The sequence below is a fragment of the Falco biarmicus genome, chromosome 19, assembly GCF_023638135.1.
Source record: "Falco biarmicus isolate bFalBia1 chromosome 19, bFalBia1.pri, whole genome shotgun sequence".
Taxonomy (NCBI): Eukaryota; Metazoa; Chordata; class Aves; order Falconiformes; family Falconidae; genus Falco; species Falco biarmicus.
In genome coordinates, this window is record NC_079306.1 from 1,364,294 (window position 1) to 1,383,171 (window position 18,878).

At 57.9% G+C, this 18,878-nt stretch overlaps 1 protein-coding gene across 3 annotated transcripts; it reads left to right on the forward strand.

The window, feature by feature from the left end:
* Positions 1–50: 50 nt before the first annotated feature.
* On the forward strand, positions 51–17,885 carry TFCP2 (transcription factor CP2). Of its 3 annotated transcripts, none has more exons than XM_056321877.1 (15): positions 53–457; positions 6,295–6,446; positions 7,039–7,115; positions 7,533–7,638; positions 7,826–7,932; positions 8,628–8,780; positions 11,111–11,221; positions 11,988–12,076; positions 12,460–12,538; positions 13,003–13,096; positions 13,723–13,813; positions 14,763–14,869; positions 16,099–16,241; positions 16,920–16,971; positions 17,103–17,885. In XM_056321877.1, the coding sequence occupies exons 1-15, from the start codon at positions 336–338 to the stop codon at positions 17,138–17,140; spliced, it is 1,521 nt and encodes a 506-aa protein (XP_056177852.1). In that variant the 5' UTR covers positions 53–335; the 3' UTR covers positions 17,141–17,885. The 3 variants fall into 3 exon arrangements, with proteins under 3 accessions (XP_056177854.1, XP_056177852.1, XP_056177853.1); XM_056321878.1 differs by having other exon boundaries at positions 12,460–12,508; XM_056321879.1 differs by lacking the exons at positions 16,099–16,241; positions 16,920–16,971; positions 17,103–17,885 and adding an exon at positions 15,341–16,080 and having other exon boundaries at positions 51–457.
* Positions 17,886–18,878: the final 993 nt, after the last annotated feature.

Genomic DNA, 18,878 nt, shown 5'->3' on the forward strand with positions numbered 1-18,878 from the left:
CGGGGGGGGGTTGGGGGCTGGTGTGGCCCCTTGGGGGGGGGGGTGAGGGGGTGCAGCAGGCGGGGGGGAGGTCGAGCCCCCTGCAGCAGGTCTTGGAGGAGGGGGGGGGTCCCCCCAAGTTAGCCACCCCAGGGCAGGGTCCCCCGAGGGGTGGGGGGCCGGGTGCCCCCAGGAGACAGGGGGAGCGCGGCTGAGCCCCCCCAGGGGAGCGAGCCCACCTGCCTGCCGGGGGGGTGTCGCACCGGGGCAGGTCGCCCAGGAGCCCCCCGCTGCCCTCCCCCACGGGGGACGCGGCCCCCTGGCCCGGGGCGGGCGCCCCGTGCCGCTGGGTGAGGATGGCCTGGGCGCTGAAGCTGCCGCTGGCCGACGAGGTGATCGAGTCGGGGCTGGTGCAGGACTTCGACGCCAGCCTGTCGGGCATCGGCCAGGAGCTGGGCGCCGGGGCCTACAGCATGAGGTAGGTGGGCTCCGGCGACGCTCGGGGGTCCGTCCCGTGCCTGGCAGAGAGGCTGGGGGCTCAGGGTGGGCTGAGGAGCCCCAAAACGCTCCCCAGGGTGGGGGACCGGCACGTTCGGTGGCCGCGGTGTCACCCTGGGGGTAGTTCGGGAGCGAGTTGGGCGCTCGGCTCCGTTTCCAGCCCTGGGATGTGGCGGTGGGCGCTCGGAGTTGGGATGGAGTCGCGGTTGCAAGGGGCTGGCTGGGCACTGGGGGGTGGGGGGGCTGGGCAGCCCTGGGGGCTCTTTTGGGCTTTGGCCACCCGATGGCCTTGATCTGCAGCTCCATCACCCCGCTTCGTCCCACGCTTCTCCATCGCTGGTCAGAAGAGCCCGCAGCCGGTTGCTTTGGGTTTACGCAGCCTACGCTGATCCCCCCCAGAAGCTAATCACCCCCCAGAAGCTAATCACCCCAGAAGCGGTACTTTGCTCTAATTAATTACCCTCCCAGAGGAACAGGGGCATGGGTTTTTTGGGTCAGACCAGCTCCTGACTGAGCTAACCCAGGAGCCAAGGCTCGGAGCAGGACCCCCGCGGGGTCTAGCGCACGAATGTGATGCTTGGGACCGGGACCTGCTGGCCTCGGGTGCTCACGCTGTACGTGGCCCGTGCTCCAGAGATGCTCCTTGGTCCTCCCGATCCCGGCTCTGGGATCCCGGCTCTGGGATCCAGCCGCTTGGCCGAGCCCCCCGTGCGCGCTGAGGCCGAAGCGCAGCGTCGTGCCCCCCGTTTGAGGCGTGAGAACGCCTTGTCTCCGCCTGCGCGAGTCACGACGGGGAAGTGCAGCCCGTGGACGAGGCGTTGGACGGGCCGGGGGCTGCGGGCAGCCACGTGCTTCCCCACCGCCGTCCTTGATTAATTAGCTCCGTCGTCCTTGATTAATTAGCTCTGTCGTGGGGCAGTGCGGATCCAGCGCCGTCTGCGAAGGAGTTGCCTTGATGTAACTTGTGTGAGAGCGTTACTAGTTTGGCTGCAACTTCTGCCCTGTTTGTTTTCACCCTGGGACCCTCCTCGGCTGGAAGCGAGGGGGGAGGACGAGGTAGATCCCCCCCCCCCCCATCCCCATGTGGACCCCAGGCAGGTGTCAAAGAGCCTGGAGGTCCCCGTGTCCTAATTTTCCGTACCGCTCTTACCGGTGCAAAAGGGCTTTGGACTCTGGGTTGGTGACATGGTGGCTGTGTCGCTGCCCTGGGCGCAACCTACGGGGCTCGCTCGGCCGCCTGAAACCCGACTCTGTTTTTCCAAGACTTTTCTTGACCTGCGCTGCCCGTAAATAGAGCGTGTGCCCCCGTAGGTGAGCGCCGACCTTCCTGTCTTGACATCTGACATTTTCTCTCCGTGTCGCGGGAAGGGGGGAAAAGGTTTCAACAGGCACCTCGGGTTTTGAGCGTGTTTGGGACTTTTTGCGGGCTTGCCCCGGGGGGGGTGTTCCGCTTTTGTTCCTTCTCCCTATGGAAGAGGCACGTTACTTCCTTGGGAACGAGCGCTGGTAGGTGCCGGTGGGTGATGAGGGTTGTGGCTCGGCTGGAAGCTTTCTCTCGTTTGAGTTGCACGGTAGGGTCGTGCTTTGTGTTTGTTAATGAACCTGAATTTGTCATGTTACTGTTGTTCCCCGGAATTCGTGATGTTACTGTTGTTCCCTGGAATTTGGTTTTTGAGGAGAGCGGAGCTGGTTTTGGAGGTGATAACCGGGCATTGGCTGAACACGTCTGCCCACAGTTATTCTCCCCTCTTTTCTAGGAGATTCTGTCCCACCCCAGAGCCGGAGCTGCTAGGTGAAGTGTCTTCCCAAAAGCACATTAAATTGCGCAGGGAAGGAGTGGGTTTTAAGCGGAGGGGTGTCCCTCGGAGTTGCAGGAGCTTCTCCAGGTGCCTTTGAGCAGGCGGGACTGCACCTGGGTTGGTCTCAAGAAAAATCTGCCGATGGCTGCTGGGTTTGGCCAGGCTGGGCGTCATGGGGGGCTGCTGGTGGGACGGTGGTACCCGAATGCCTCGCAGCTTCCTGGCTCTTCCCCAAGCAACCCCCAAAATGACCACTCGAGCTCGGTGGGTGATGGTGGGGCGGGAGGCGAAGTAACAAAGTGCCTCCTGTGCCACCGAGAACGTGCTTCCCCCGGAGCTGCTGGGCCCGGGGGCTGCCGAGCTTTCTCTTGCCGTTTTATAACCACGTTGTCTCTCCAGATATTTAATTTATTGCACCACGCCACGTGTAAAGCTGACCCTGTCACCTGGGTCCTGCGGCACAGGACGACCCAGACAAACGAAACCTGTGGCCGCGGCGATGCCGAGGGACCGCGGCCGGGGTGGCGTGGCGTGGCGATGCTCCAGCCTCCCTGTTGCACCAAAAGCAGCTCTGCTTCCCCGATAGCTGCTTGCAAAAGCAAACCATCGTTTGCTCGATGATTATTCCTCGCTAATTGGGTTGGGCTCTTGTACCAGAAATACAGGGATGCGACAATCCTACATTTTGGGGTTGGTATTTTTCCCCCTTTTGCAGCTTGTAATAAAATGTGGGGTTGAGGCTGTGGTTAGGCAGGGTCTCGGCTAACACAAACCTAGAGGCTGGCTTTGGGGAGGTTTGCAGGGATGGCTCTGCCGGCCCGTCCCTCTCAGCAGGTGTCTGAGTGCCCTTGGTGGCTGAGTGGAATCGCTGGAGGCCTGAGAAGCAGTTTGTGATATCGCAGCCACCCGCTGTGCTGCGGAACGTGGATCCAGCGGCGGCCGAGAGCTCCGCGTGCACGGGACGAGCGAGTGGAAGCCGGGATGACAGCGATGTGCCGGCAATCCGAGCGGGGAGGTCGCAGCTTTGAGTCTTTCTCACCCAGCCTGTTTTCCTGCGAGGCAAAGCAGAAGAAAGAGCGAAGCCCCCCGGGGTCTCCTGAGGCTGCAGACGTGGGGTTGGAGCCCGGCTGTGGTGCAGCCTGCGAGGCACACGAGCGCTCACGTGCGCAGGAGAAGCGCGCCCCGCATTCCTCCGGCCGCAGGGGGAATTTGTGCAGGGCGCAGCCTTTCCGTTTTCCTGTCGGCACAAGAGGTTGGTGCTGCTCTTCCCCATCCCATAGGATGGGCCATCTGTGCTTCATCCTGCCTCGGCAGCTTGCTGGGGCGAGGAATTCTTCGGCGGGATGAAACACCGTTCGTTCGCCTGCTAATGAGATGGAGCTGCAGGGAAGTTCGGCCTCCGGGTTGTGTAATTTGCCTAATTGTGTACACGTGCCTTGATGACACTGGGGCATCTGCAGGGCTCTGTAGTGTCTGACAGCGGGATTTGGGCAGGGAAGGGCTCTGCCGCTCGGCTTGGGGCGGCGGCGGTGGGTGCTGCTGGCGCAGCGTTGGAGGAAAGGTGGGTATTTAATCTCTTGGAGACCAAAGGGTTAAAGCCCTGTTAGGGTGGGAGCTGGTATTTGGCCAGGTAAGTCCAGTTTTATCTTGGGAAAGGTTTTTAATGTTCAACTAAAGAAAAAAAAAAAAGCTGATTTAACTCCTTCCTCATGCTCCCGTGAGCCCAAAGTCTGTAACAGGAGGGACAGGCGACCTGAGTCTTCACCATGGCTCAGTGTTGCGCAGCTGCCCCTGCACAGCTCCGTCCCCACTGCCCCCCCGCCACGTTTCACCTGGGGGCGATGGGGTGGCTCTGGGTGACCTGAACAGCTCCATCCCCACTGCCCCCCCCGCCACGTTTCACCTGGGGGCGATGGGGTGGCTCTGGGTGACCTGAACAGCTCCATCCCCACTGTCCCCCCTGCCACGTTTCACCTGGGGGCAGTGGGGTGGCTCTGGGTGACCTGAACAGCTCCATCCCCACTGCCCCCCCGCCACGTTTCAGCTGGGGGCGGTGGGATGGCTCTGGGTGACCTGAACAGCTCCATCCCCACTGTCCCCCCACCACGTTTCAGCTGGGGGCGGTGGGGTGGCTCTGGGTGACCTGAACAGCTCCATCCCCACTGTCCCCCCGCCACGTTTCAGCTGGGGGCGGTGGGGTGGCTCTGGGTGACCTGAACAGCTCCGTCCCCACTGCCCCCCCGCCACGTTTCAGCTGGGGGCGGTGGGGTGGCTCTGGGTGACCTGAACAGCTCCATCCCCACTGCCCCCCCGCCACGTTTCAGCTGGGGGCGGTGGGATGGCTCTGGGTGACCTGAACAGCTCCGTCCCCACTGCCCCCCTGCCACGTTTCAGCTGGGGGCGGTGGGATGGCTCTGGGTGACCCGAACAGCTCCATCCCCACTGTCCCCACGCCACGTTTCAGCTCGGGCGATGGGGTGGCTCTGGGTGGCCCTGGCAGCCCATCCGCAGCTCTGCAGTCACGTCCCCACCGCTTGAACGTGTTTGCCCGGGTTCTGCTTTCGCTCCGGGCTCTGCTCGTGTGCATGGGTGGGAGGATGGTCTGGTTTATACACGACGGAATAATCGCTCTTGGCCATTGTTACGGCTCAAAACAACTGCTGAGAAACAGCTTCTGAAACAATTTCTATTAAATACATGTCCGTAGGCTCAAGGGTATTGCTGATGGTTTTTAAATTAAGATTATTCAGCAAGTTCTTGTTGCCACATGGCCTTTGAAGTATGGAGGAGTGTCTGTGATCACAGGGGAGCGGAGATGTAACCGCAAAGACCAGGAGACATCCTTCTCCTGGGAAAAGTTGGTAGCACGGGGCTTTTAACACCCTGGCTTTTCCCGGGCAGCACCGAGAGCGGTGTGACAGCATCCAGGGGACGGGGAGCCCAAGCTGGTACAGCTGGAGCGGCTGCGTGCTGCCTGGTGGCACAGCGTGGAGCTCCCGCGGAGCCCGTCTCGCACAGCCTGGTAGCCAGGAGGGCGCCTGGGCTGTGGCAGGTTAACGGAGTGTGGTGAAGCCACCCTGACCCCTCAGGGCAGTTCCTCCTGTCCTGAAATGTGGCTTGGGGCAGGAGGCAGATCTGCGAGGTACACAGGAGGTGCCTGTGGCTGTCTTACCAACCTGGTCTGATTTCTCCCACGTCCCGCGGCGCAGGGACCCGCCGCGTGGGCTGTGACGTGCGGCTTTTTCGGACCTGCAGGGCATCCCAGGCTCTTGGGCCGGGCCAGGGCTGCGCGGTGCTCAGCACAAAGTGCGTTGGGTCTGGGGGCTCCTCAGGGAGTTTGGGGAAAGCTGGGGGGGCCGCCTCCTGCCGCTTTTGTGCTGGGAGGGCTCCTGCCGTGTCGGGATTTGCTCCACGGAGATGTTTGCGTGCGTCCTGCAGGTTACAGCTACAGGAGGGAGGGTCTGGCCTCCGCCTGCGCTGACACCCCCGTTTGCTGGGGCACGGGGGGCTTTTGTGGACACAGAGGGGGCAGCGGCGAGGAACTCGGTGACCTTGACCTGAGCCAGACTTGGAATTCCTGCCAAGCCTCTCCTGGGGGGTCGGCAAGCCACGGGGAAGGGGTTAGGGGCCGGCCTGCTGGCAGCGGTGGGCAGGCTGGGACCACGAGGAGGAGGATGAGCGTTTATGGGTGACGCGGCTGTCGTCCTGCGCGCCTCTGCAGTGGTGCAGGCGGCTGGGCTGCAGGCTGACACGCCAGCCCTGGTGTCCCTTAGCCCGAAACGTGTGGGGTTTGGGTGGGTGGCGATGCTAAGCTGAAAAAAGCTTTAGCAAGGGCAGATCTCGGGTCCTCAGACCAGTCGGTTTGCTTGAACGCTCCTTTGAGCTTCTGCGGAGATGGCGGGGGGTGGTTTTACCTAAAAAAAGCTCAAAGCTCTGCCTAGGAGGAGGAACTGAATGCCGAAGGCGTTGCCTCTCTGTAGCCAGAGCCAAAGTGAGTGTCTGACAAATCTCTTTGCAGCGACGTCCTTGCCCTGCCCATCTTCAAGCAGGAAGAATCGAGCTTGCCCCCCGAAAACGAGAACAAAATTCTGCCTTTCCAGTACGTGCTGTGTGCCGCCACGTCCCCCGCTGTCAAGCTCCATGACGAAACGCTCACCTATCTCAACCAAGGTGAGAGAAGTCCACGGGCCGAGCGAGCCTCGTGTTTAACACCCTAAAAAGTACAATTCTGGAAATTTCCCCTCGAGAATGGAAAGCGCCTCAGTAGTAAACCCCAGGTTGTTCCTGTTGGGAAGTGCTGCTTCCTTCGCCTTGCTGCCTGCCCCCAGCTCACGGCGGCGGTGTGAATTGCCGGTAGGATTTAACCTCATCAAAATCTGTGCGATTTATAAGGTGGTTTACTGCTGCTGGGTGCTCTGCAGGGGGATGTTTTACAGGTTCGAGCTGTACCCGCTGCTTTCAAGTAGAACTGGAAGATCAGGGTTGGCGACCAAAGGCAGATGGAGCTTGTGTAATCGATTTCTTCCCTGTTCTTGATCTTGGGTTAATAAGGGTAATTCCTGGAAAGTACTGCTGCAGGAAGGGAGGGATTATCTCTTCCTGGAGGTGTGTTACAGCTGTGGCTCTGATGGCTCCTGTCACACACCCCCCAACACCTGGCAAGGAGATCAAGTGGCACGTCGAGTGTGGCAGGAAAAGGTGTCAGGGTGGCAGCAGGGTCCGTCCTGACTAACGGGCAGGTACCTTGTCGCCTTCCCCCCAGGGCAGTCCTATGAAATCCGGATGCTGGACAACAGGAAGATCGGGGAGCTGCCGGAGATAAATGGGAAACTGGTCAAGGTGAGCAGAGCACACGGGTGCGCGCGCCCAGCTGGGGGTGTCCCCTGCCCTGGGGGGACGTGGCCTCACCCTGCGCCCCCACAGCGGCCGCCGTGACAGCGTGTGTGGCGTGGGTCTGCCTCGCCTGGGGGTTTTGTTTTCCCTTTTTCCTTCTCCCGCTTTGTGGAGACCAGCCCGGCTGGTGCTGTCCAGCCGGTCCCTGGGGACAAGGCAGGAGGCAGTGGCAGGAGGGATAAGCTGGGACCTTCGTGCTTCCACCCCAAGGGTCCATCTGGGCTCCCTTGCATTGCTTCGGCTTCTCCGTGAAGCCTTCGGGCTCCTCTGCTCCCCTCTCTGCCCCTTTTCTCGTGCCGGGAAGCACCTCGCAGCTCGAGTTTCCCACGGCAGCTCCAGCCCCAGACTGTTTCTCCCCTCTAGAGCATATTCCGGGTGGTGTTTCATGACCGGCGCCTGCAGTACACGGAGCACCAGCAGCTGGAGGGCTGGCGGTGGAACCGGCCTGGGGACAGGATACTGGACATCGGTGAGTCCCCGGGGCTGGCGGAGACGTGGGTGCCCGAGGTGCCTCCAGCCAGGCTCCCGGTCCCTTTAAGGGACAAAGTGCTGTCACGGTCCCGCGTTTTGAGAGACGTGGTTGGTTCTTCCATAAGTTCCCTGCAAATCCCTTCCCGCTACAAACCGCAGCTGGTTCTCCGTATGTGCCCCTACAGATATCCCGATGTCCGTGGGCATCATTGACCCGAGAGCAAACCCAACCCAGCTCAACACGGTGGAGTTCCTATGGGATCCTTCCAAGAGGACTTCTGTGTTTATCCAGGTAAAAGAGGAAAAGCGGAAAAACTCCCGTTGCGGGCATCTAGGGGGAAAAAATAAGTTTTCCAAGGGGGAAAAAGATGCTTTTTCTAACTCGGGAGCACTGAAATAGCAGCCAGATGCTACAGTGGTAGAAGGATGTCAACTAAAACACGCCCTGCCTCCTGCAAGAGAGCAGCAGCCCATGAGGGAGCAAGGCACGGGCACAGCTGACCACCAACCAGTTGTTTTACACATTTTAGTGGTGGTTTAGGTCCCACTGTTTCCAGAATTTGAGTCTCCATCCTGCTTAGATGCTTTTGCACATCTCACCAGCTGCCTAAAATACCTTTTGGAAGTCTGGCCCTCCCAGCCAGGATACACGGGCTGCCGCCTGCGGAGGCTGGTGCCGCAGAACTGGCTGCCCTGCTGGTCTGGGGCTTGCTTGTGGCATTAAGAGGTTGCAAAACTTGTTGAAAGAATGTGGCTCCACCTCTGCCATGGCATCCCCTTACGTCCTTCATGCTGGGGGGGCTTGCGGTCCCATCCCCGCTCCGTATTTCGCCCTCTCACCCTTTATATGAGTGCTGCCCCGGCTCCCACGAGGGGAACGGCCGCGTTGTGGTGGGTCATACGGTGGGATTCCTGAGGAGGGGATTCCTGAGGAGGGGATTCCTGAGGAGGGGATTCCTGAGGGCAGGCTGCCTTGCCTTCCCGCAGGTTCACTGCATCAGCACAGAGTTCACCATGCGGAAGCACGGGGGAGAGAAGGGGGTGCCTTTTCGGGTCCAGATAGACACCTTCAAGGAGAACGAGAACGGGGAGTACACGGAGCACCTGCACTCTGCCAGCTGCCAGATCAAGGTCTTCAAGGTACCGCAGCCCCTTGGGGACCTTCCCAAGGCTAGGAAACAAACTGGGAAGTCGATCCCAGTTCACGCTGTGGCCCCAGTGAACGTCATGGGTGCAGGACCGTGGCCGCATTTGCTTGCGGAAGGGCCCTCGTGGTCCTTCTGGTCTCACGTCGCTGCTCTCCCCTGGTTCCTCCCTGTCAGTCGAGGCCGGAGGTCGCTGAGGCTATAAAGCCAGTAAGCCAAGAACAATGTACGGGGAGAACATGGGCTGCCTTGCCTCTGTCTGAAACCTCCCACGTTTAGTCTTATCACCTCGGGAGATCTTCCAAGCATCCTCGGTGTCTGTCTAAACTCCTCGCTTGAATATTACCTGTTGCCGATGATCTGCCCGCACCTGGCCTCTCCAGCGGTGCCGGCGTCTGGTCCCTGTTGCGAATCGCTTGCGGAATTGCCGGCGCGCAGCAATTCGGGCTGAGAAGGGCGGTTCACGCAGCAGCGCTTTGGCAATGCCGTGCCCACGCTGTCTGGGACGCGGAGGTTGCCTCCGTTACCCCATCCCTCCCTGTAACGCCAAACCTTGGTGCGTGGCTCCTCTCTCCGGGCTTTAGGGGCACTTGGCACCCAGCGGGGGTGGGTGCCTGGCCGGGTGCCTGCGCTGCTTTGCCGCTGTGCCCTGAGCTTGCTGCGGGATACTGGGCAGCGTGCCCTGCTGCTGGCTCGGCATCTTCCCCCTTCTCTCTCTCTCTCTCTTTCTCTCTCTCTCCCCCTCTCCCCTCTTGCCTGTTTGGTTTATAACATTTCGAAGGCAGGGGTGGGATGATTTAGGGCTTGTTGGAGCTGTGGCTGGTATCTCGATGCAAGTAGCCGAAACGGATGGCTGCGGGGTGGGGAGTTAGGGCTGGTCACGAGCGGGCACCCGGAGGACAATGAGACTGCGAGGCATCTGCTGCTGCGTTTCTACTGGGCTTCAGCTCTTGGTGCCAGGGGATGGGTTGGGTTTTGTGGGGGTTTTGGGGAGGTTTTTTTTCCCCTTGGATTGGGAAAACCCAAAGCGGTGAAGCTGTGGCTTCAGGGCACGGTCTGTCTGCAAGGGGTGGTCTGTGATGTCTTCACCCTTATCTCTTGCTCCCCAACACAGCCGCTTTCCTGGGGTCAGGGCTGCTCTTTGGGCAGCAGACGCAACACCATGCGCGTTTCCCCGTGCCCGTGTGAGACCTGTTTGCCGCAGGGCGTCCTTCATGGGTTTTAACGTGATTCGGGCTCCTGCCCCGCTCTTTCCATCCTCCCCTCTGCCTCTCAAAGCTCTAAATAGCTGCTGGGGGGCCCTTACCCACACGTTGGTGTCTGGGGCACAGATCTGCTCGAGCCAGCAGGCGCAGCAGCGTTGCCCGTGGAAAGATGAGATTTTCATGGTAGGAACAGGCTCATGACGCCACAGCTGAGCAGCACCTCCTCACCCAGCTGCGAGCACAGTGGTGGCTTGCTCAGGTCTCAGCTTTCCTGTCCAGAGGGAAGAGATTTGGAACTTGGGGAGCAGGATTGTATTGGTTGATTGTAACAAACAACGATTTCCCCGTTGTATTTGTATAAAGCTTTTCCGCCGGTGCCATGGGTACCACTCGTCCCCATGGGAGGCGGCTGCCTGCTGGCAGGTAGCTGTGCTGGGCCACCAAGAGAAATTCCTCCCGCCTGTGAGTACAGGCAGAGACCACGGAGAGCCAAGTTTTGAGCCAATTTCTTTAGGGTTCTGCTAAGGGGAGCACCGGGGATGGCTTTGGCGGTTATAAGGGCGCTCTCTTCCTTGCTGCTTTCCCTGGGGCTTTGAGCATTTGATAAAGGCAGCGAGTAAAATCACGTTAATCTTGGACATGAGAGAGCACGTGGGTTTTTGAGGTTGTGGCAAAGGCAAGGACATAACTGAGCGCTTTGGTGTCCCGGTGCCGTTTGTGCCACTCAAACGCTGCCTCTCCAAGTGGTTGACGAAGGTGCAAAAGACGCAGCTCAGATACGTGACACCAGAAAGTGGCCTTTGTCCCCTTAGAGCCGACATACGCTGTCAGGAGAAGTGTGTCTCAAGGCTGTTTCGCCCCCTCGTTCAGATGCTTTGGGCCCCGTTGCAGGCGCGTGGGTGGCTCAGGATCTTGGGGCTGTTCGCGAAGGGCTGCCGTCACCGCAGTGAGTTCTCAGTGCGGATAGTCGCAGCCTCTTCCTTTCCCCCCTGTAAAGCAACAAGCGGGTGAGTAGAAGGACGAGTCACCTTCTCTGCTGCTTGCATTTCTCGCACACCTCTCCAGCCGTCTGCTGCCGCCCTTCCACGCGGCTGTTCTAACAGGGATGTCTCCTTTCCAGCCCAAAGGAGCTGATCGGAAGCAGAAGACGGACAGGGAAAAGATGGAGAAGCGAACGCCTCATGAGAAGGAGAAATACCAGCCTTCCTATGAAACCACGATACTCACGGAGGTGGGATGCTCTGTTGTGCAGCGGCTGGCATCGTTGTTTTAATGAAACCTGGCTTACCTCGCCCGCAGGTGACGAGGAGCTGCCTGTTCTGCTGTGAAACCTTGGCCAAATGGCTAATAGCCACAAGACAAAAGCAAGATAAATTTTGTAGGCAGAGGAGGTGTTTCTTACAGACCTGAAAAAGGGCTCTTGTGCCTGGAAACGTGGCGGGTTTTTCCCCGCTGGAATAGCTCACCTAATAAAAGGTTTTTACCTCTCCCTGCAAGCTTCGTTTTGCCCATGTGGCAACCAGCCGCTGAGGTTGTGAGCTGGCAGAAAACCCAGTTGTTTGCTCCCTGTGCTAGAGGAAAGCGTCAGTCTGTTCAAATGTGATGGGCTGAGGGGTGGGTGCTGAGCAGCCCTGGGGAGGGGAGCCCTTGTCCTGCCCTGGGTGGGTTCGGGAACACTCATCAGTGCCGGACTCTGGCTCGGAGGTTCCCAGGTTTCTGTGTGTCAGCCCCGTGCCAGAGTGATGGTTTAGACCCCAGATCTCGCTGTGTTTGAGTTCTGTGACTTTTGGCCTTTTGAGATTAAGAACCGCTAAACGTGAGCTTTGTGGCCATCTGCAGTGAATTGGCACGGCTTCTTTTAATCCCCCACTTTTATGCCTTAATTCTGTTCCAGAGTCGGTTGTCGGTCAGCAAATAGCTGTCACCCGGTGCTGACCAGAGCAGATGTCCGCGCTGGTTCACAGCAACCCTGTGACTCTCTGGGTTTTCCTTTCTAGTGTTCTCCCTGGCCAGAGATAACGTACGTCAATAACACGCCATCCCCTGGCTTCAACAGCTCCCACAGCAGCTTTTCCATTGGCGAAGGGTAAGTCGGGAGGGGAGGCCGCCTGGCTCGCAATTTCTGCCTCGCACAAGAGATCGATGTGTCCGAGCTGGCGGTGACCGCTGGCGAGAGGAAGGTTCCGAGGTGTACAGGGGGGTGGCAGCAGCCTAAGGGGCTGTGTCTGTGGGGAAAATCAAAACAAAATCCCTTGGAGCCGAGGGTCAGCCTCCAGCCTGCTTCGCGCTGCTTGTCCCCGTGCCGTTAATACTCCCAACATACACCGTTGGTTTGCAAAGCCGCAGCCACCTAGCTGTTTTGGTGGCCTTGGTTATGGGAATTTGGGGGGGGGTTGCTGCCCGCCGGGGTCCTGTGCCGGAGGGGAAGAGCAGCGCTAACTGGTGTTTCTGGCTCTTTCCCCGCCCTAGCAATGGCTCTCCCAACCATCAGCCCGAGCCACCCCCTCCGATCGCAGATGTAAGTCACACCTCAGAGCTTATGCTTGTGGTAAGGATGGTGCACAGGTCAGAAAATGGGATTTGGGGATGGAGCTGGGGCGGGTTTGTGGGTGGCTGGAGTTTGCTGGGGAAGAGGCTGCTCTAATTTAACATCTTTGGGGAGCTGTAACTTCTTTTTGACTCCTAGTTAGAAAAAGAGGTGACGGGGTGAAAAACGTTTGGTACAGCAACGCGGAGCTGTGAGCAAGCTCTTTGTAGCTTGCTGTGACCTTTACTTATTGCCTTGATCTTCTCTGTGCTTTCTCCTTTGCTTCCTTCCTCTTTTTCCGTCCCTCTGAAGACTTTTAAATCAAAACCTGTCCAGGCCACAGCCTTTACTGTGCACGTGCTGGGAGCCTGGCTCGCTGGGGCCCCCATTTAAGACTGTGATTATAAACACTGAGCTGACCTGTGCTCGTTCCTGGGTGGAAATGCTTCCACCTTGCCTCTGACCCTTCTTTCCCTGCGTTGCAGAACCTCTTGCCCACCAGCACGCCCCAGGAAGCCCAGCAGTGGCTGCACCGAAACCGCTTCTCCACTTTTTCTCGGCTTTTCAGAAACTTCTCAGGTAGGTTACACCATCCCCGCTGCGGCCGCCCCTTCTCCGTGCCAGGTGGCTCTGCCTCCTCTCGCTCCTGAGGCTGTCTTCATGTTCCCGTTGCAAATATAAATTTAAAATTTTCTTATAATACAATAAAACGTGGCTCCCTGAAAGCTGTGTACTTCATTTCCCACCTCAACTGGCAAAACAGTGAGGACTGGGGTGGTTTCTCTTCCAAGAGCTGGCAGCACACTCTAATCTTAAAACAAGCTGAGAAGTGCTGAGCTGGGGGAAAGCACAGCGTGTAAAGAAATGCTTCGTGTTTATTTTCCCCTCCTTCCCTGGTGATATGGCCTCTGTTATCCAGGGTCACCGAGGCACTGGGTAGCCGGCCGTAAATTTAATTTACGGGACACAGGGTTGTACCAAAACACGCTCTTGCAAAACCAGTCTGGAAAAAAAAATCTTGCGAGCGTCCTTCTAGGGGAAGCAGGGGGCAGTTGGAAGCAGAAGGGAGAAGCAGTTTGGGAATGGGGTGACCTCTGCGAGTGGGGAGAGGGGGAGCAGGCACAGCTGCCGTGTCCAGAGCCCCGCACCCGACACGCTTTGGACAAGATCGTGTGACTTTCTCACCTTCTAATGTTTAAAACTAGGTGCAGACTTACTGAAGCTGACCAGAGAAGACGTTATCCAGATCTGCGGCCCTGCGGATGGCATCAGGCTCTTCAACGCGTTGAAAGGCCGGTAGGTTGTTTGCTTAAAAGCTGGTGGCGGATGGTAGGCGAGTTGTGTTTGGTTAGCCCATTTGCTCGGCTCTTGCTGTTAGAGAGAACAGAGTTTCATTAACCTTCCTGAACCTCTTCCAGTCACATTTGATAACTTAGCCAGCAGGGTAACCACGCCAGGGACAATCTGGGGTAGAAAATCCATGTGATCGTTAGAAATGATCTTATTCTTTGAGTGTCAGAGAACCAAGCCGCAAGCTAGCGAGTCCTGCCGATACAATACTTGTTTCCTCTGTCCTCTGCACTAATTCCGTGGAATTTCCTTCCCGGAATGGGAATATTCCTTTCCACCTTTCACTGAAGAAGCAGGGACTGGTGTTTAACCGCCCTGTCTGAGCTGGAGCGTTTCAGAAGGTGCTGCTACAGCCAGGCAGGGGGGCACAGGGTGGGCTGTGTCCAGGAGGGAAGGTACCGGTGTGGGGCTGAGAACGTGGGAAGCATTCCAGGGGGTTAATGCGCTGCCTCCGATGGCGCGGGAGATGGCAGGGAAACCGGGAGATAGCAGGGAAACCGTAGTGGTCCTGTGGTGGGGAGAAGGGCACAAAGGACAGGAGACGCTGCCGGCTTTTGTGCTGCAAAATGAGGCTTTGAACAAGGAGCACGCGTGTTACCAACCGAGCGCGGTGCGAACCGTGGCTGCTATGTCCTCGGGAGCGAGCCGCCCGATTGAGCTGCGTGGTGGCCGGCTGGCACCGTCTTCCCCTGCCGACTTTGTCCCCTTCTCACAAAAACCTTCGCTGCATCATCAAGGTGGGGGTGACCACGATGGTTTTGCTCCGGGACGACATTGTCGATCTCCTCTTTTCCTTCTGAAGAACCTGGCCAGGGAAGGAGCGCTGGCAAGGCGCTGGGAGCTTGAGGTGTCCTTGAGCAAATCCACGGGCGCTCACTCACTGCTCTGTCCCTAGGATGGTGCGGCCCAGACTGACCATCTACGTGTGTCAGGAGTCCCAGCAGCTGCGGGACCTCCAGCAGAAACACGAGGACGGGGACACAGTAACCAGTACTTTTTTCGGTAAGAGTCTCGGAGCCTGGCAGGGAGCGCGTGGGCTTGGGTTGCTGCTGCCAGGGGGGGAAACAACAGCCAGGGGCTTCAGCAAACAGAAATGCAGCGGAGGCTCTTTCCAGCCCTGCCGCTGCTGCCCGCGGGCACTCAGCACCAGTTGCCTCCAGTCCCCTTGTCCCCACACCACAGCTTTTGGCTGGTGAAGGGCCCCTCTTGCAGCCAGGACTGCTGGTGTTACCAGAGCCCTGCACAGCAACTCAGAGGGTCTGCGCCTTTTATTTTCGGCCCCTCCGTCTCATGTTGGCTGCTGTCACTCTCATCTCGCTGCAGCAAGGCAGCAAGCTCACGGGTGAGCTCACCTACAACCTAGTGCAGGCTCTGTACGCAAACCGAGCCCAAAAAATCGCGGTGAACCCTTTTTGCTCGCCCTGGTCCTTCCCAGCTGATTTTTCTCCTTGCCCACCAAATGGGTGGCTGCAGAATCTGACTGTCGGCACATTGCCTGCTCCAAGCTGACAAATGATAGCTCCTGCGAGAATCCAGCATTGCTCCGACAACAATGAGTGACCTACATTTGTGGAGCAGCCAGGCGCCGGTTGATCCACCTCTGTTGTTGGAGCGGCAAGTGCAAAAGCAAACAGCTCGTCCTTTCCTTGCCCTGCTCCAATTTGAATCCTCTCGCTTCCCCCCAGGACCTGCCTTGTGGGAGTGGGGGAACAAGGGTGAGGGGGTTCTGGGGTGGCGTTTTCATCGTGCTGGGATTGAAAACTGCCAGGAATGGTACAAAGTGCTGCTGGGCTGATGCTAGTTGAAATAGAAGCTTTTGGGGGGCAAGGACTGCATAAATACAGAGCAAGCGTTGCAGGACATGGACAGGGAGTTACTGTGGAGCTGATCCTGATGTAGCTCAGGATCAGGTGTAGCTGGAGCAGACACCAGAGGTGCTGCAGTGACGTCTCGATTTAGCAGCTTGGGCTTGGAAAGATGATAGCTGCGCGACTTGGGCGCAGCAGAGCGGGCGTTTGACCTGCCAAAGAGCTGCGCTCGATAGACGAGCTGTTCCCAGTCCCTTCCCACCGTGGCTGTGGTGTTCCTGGGCGGAGAGCAGCCCGGCTGTGGCACTGCTCTAAGCACCCGCTCCCTAGGCTGGCGCGCGTGGCGGTAGCTGAAGTGTCTCTGCATCCACGGTGCAGACGTGGAAGCTTGGCGTCTGGCTGCCACGGCTCCTCTCCCCGCAGTGTACCACGCTATTTATCTGGAGGAACTGACGGCGGTGGAACTGACGGAAAAGCTGGCCCAGCTCTTCAGCATCTCTTCCCAACAGATCAGCCAGATTTACAAGCAAGGTCCGACGGGAATACACGTGCTGATCAGCGATGAGGTAACGGCCTGTGGGCGCTCCTTATTTTCAACCTCTTGCACTGGGTTGCTTCAGCTGGTTCGTGTCTGATGGTGCTCCGAGCTCTGCTGCGGGGGTTGCGCAGGACCCTGGGGAACAGATCCCAGGGGCAGGTCCTCAGGAAGGGCCCTGCTCCTCACCTTTGGTTTCCAAAGAGTCTGAGTTAGTCATTAAAGCCTGTAGAGCCAAGGATGTTGGTGCTCGGGGGCGCTTCTCTGCTGCCGGGGGCACCTCACTTAAACCTGTGAGGTTTATCAGGCGTGAACAGCTCTCCCAGAGCTGGTCCAGGCTGCCTGCACGCCCTCCTTATGCTTGGGTTTTTTCCAGCTTTGCTATAAAAACAGGGAGGGGAATTGCTGTGGGAGGACTTTGCTTTCAGACCTGCATCCCAGAATCCGATGGGTTCTCTCTCTCTCAGCTTGCTGGTTCAGATCTTAAGTTCTGGAGAGCTGGAGAAAGGAATAAATATTTACACCCGGTGCCTTTCCTACCTCCCAGAGCACTGAGCTCCTGCCTGAGCAGCTTCTAGCCCTTTCGGTACTCTAAATCCATGCCTGTCGCTGAATGGCAGAGCACAAAGCCTCCACTTCGGGCTCTGAGGCACTTCTGCGGTGTTTAAGTACAGCCTCGGACTAAGCTGGCTTTGGTGGCTTCTTTCAGATGATACAGAATTTCCAAGACGAATCCTGTTTTGTTCTGGACACCATGAAAGGTGCGTAAATGCCCAGGCTCCATCTTCTGTCGCCCTTCTGTACCTCTTGGGGAGCTCTTGTGTCAGATCCGCTCAACCCAGCGGATCCCTGTGCTGTCGTGGCTGGCTCACGACCTTTGCTTCTTTTGCAGCTGAAACCAATGATAGCTACCACATCATCTTGAAGTAGGAGGGGATGGGATGAGGAACGTGAGGAACACCCGTGATCCTCTTGCCGCGCATGAAGACCCTTCACTTCCAGCACAAGGACACGAGCAGAGATCTGGAAACTCCTGGGCACCCCCTGGAAAGACCCCGAGCCGTCGGTCACTCGGCTGTCTCTCTGGCAGGGGACCTCCTTGCTCCGACAGCATCTAAATGGCCGTGGGTGGTAACGTGCTGCTTAATTGCTGGAGCTCTGAGGCTTGAAGTTACCAGGTCGCACCCTTGCGTAGCTCTCGGTAGAAATTTGCCATTGGGACCTAAGACCTGCGTGAGGGCTTTTTCTGTGGCAAGCGTGCTCTGCTTTTCTGAGAGGCGTTGGCTCCCGCGACGTTCGCAGACTGGCGAAAAAAACATGAATTAAACTGGCCCAACGAAGCCAACTGGCCCTTGGGCACGTGCTGAGCTGAGCAGGTCTCAAACACGCTGCGTACTGTGCTGGTGGAGTGGTAGGCTGGGAGGGACATTCTGAAAAGATTTTATTAAGCTTTCATTTAATATTACAACGCATCTGTTAGACAAAGGTGGTGACTTTGTTTTTCTCTCCACCCACCTCGGAAACGGTGTTGGCTCTGTGTATGCAGGTGTGGTTGTGGTGCCATCCTTCTTCCCTTGCGAGCGTAAGGTCCTCAGGGACTTAATATACAGAATTAGTTGTATAAAGCTGGAGCAAAACGTGGAGCGAAGCGGAGCTGGATAAAGGAATAGCTTAACTAGTTTGTTCTGTGGGATTCTTTTCTGCGTGTTTTAGGGAGAGGAAAAAAAAAAAGACGTAGCTATTCCCGCTGAAAATGTTGGGCGATATCTACCTGCTGCCTCATTTTCTGCCCCTGCCCAGCCTCCGTAGCTGCCCCGGGGGGGTGTAGCCCTGCGCGCACTGAGGAGACAGCGAACAGCAAGTTCAAGGAGTTATTCAAAGCCGTTGGGACTTGATGGTGACAAGGGTGCCTCCGTGCAGGTTTCCTGGACAGCAGGAAGATCTCCAGGGTGAAGGATCTGCCCTGCTCTGCAGCTGAGGGATCCCATTTCCCATCCATAAGATCCCCAAGCAGAGCCTGAGATGCCTGGGGTAACACCTGTCTCCAACCGTCGGCGCTATGTGAGGACGTTTTGACCCAAAATTGGGAAAAAAAAATACAATGTAAAGCAGGGCTTTTATTTTTAAATCAGGCTGCAAGGAGATCCAAGCCCAGGCAGGTGCTGTAGGTCCCGGCTCGGGCCAGGGAGGGCCTATGGGGTGAGTGAAGGCACTAACGGACGCTACAATTGTGACGGCCACGTCCCTGCTGCTAAAATACTGGCTGCTCTTCTGTCTTTGTAAGCCTTAAAAGATTGTGTTCCCATCTTCCTCAGCCAGCTGTTGTCTTCTTGGAGGTGCAATCCAAATAGCTAAGACAAAATAGCAAACACAGTTTAGAGCTGGTTCAGTCCTGGCTAAACCTTCCCAGGATTTGCTTGCACCAGCCGAGCTCCCACAGCCGCCACTTGTGACTGTCCTGGTGCAAAGGGCCCCGTAGTGCCCCCATCTCCCTTCTCCGTCGCAGCTGCTCCCCAAAAGAGTTATTCAGGACTGCGGTGGCTCCTCCTCGCCCCCAAAACCCAGCTGCATTGGGGTTGGTGAGGAACTGGAGGATCCAGCAGTCAGTCCTGGAAACGGAGCAGGGTGCTGGGGGGATCCTCTCCACCTGGGCTCATCTGCCCAGCAC

What these genes read in the sequence shown, in the direction of transcription:
- TFCP2 (XM_056321877.1), top strand. Translation starts at nt 336, where the DNA reads ATGGCCTGGGCGCTGAAGCTGCCGCTGGCCGACGAGGTGATCGAGTCG. An exon ending in GGACTTCTGTGTTTATCCAG is followed by an intron (nt 7,933 to 8,627) that starts GTAAAAGAGGAA and finishes GCCTTCCCGCAG; the next exon opens with GTTCACTGCATCAGCACAGA. An exon ending in GCCAGATCAAGGTCTTCAAG is followed by an intron (nt 8,781 to 11,110) that starts GTACCGCAGCCC and finishes TCTCCTTTCCAG; the next exon opens with CCCAAAGGAGCTGATCGGAA.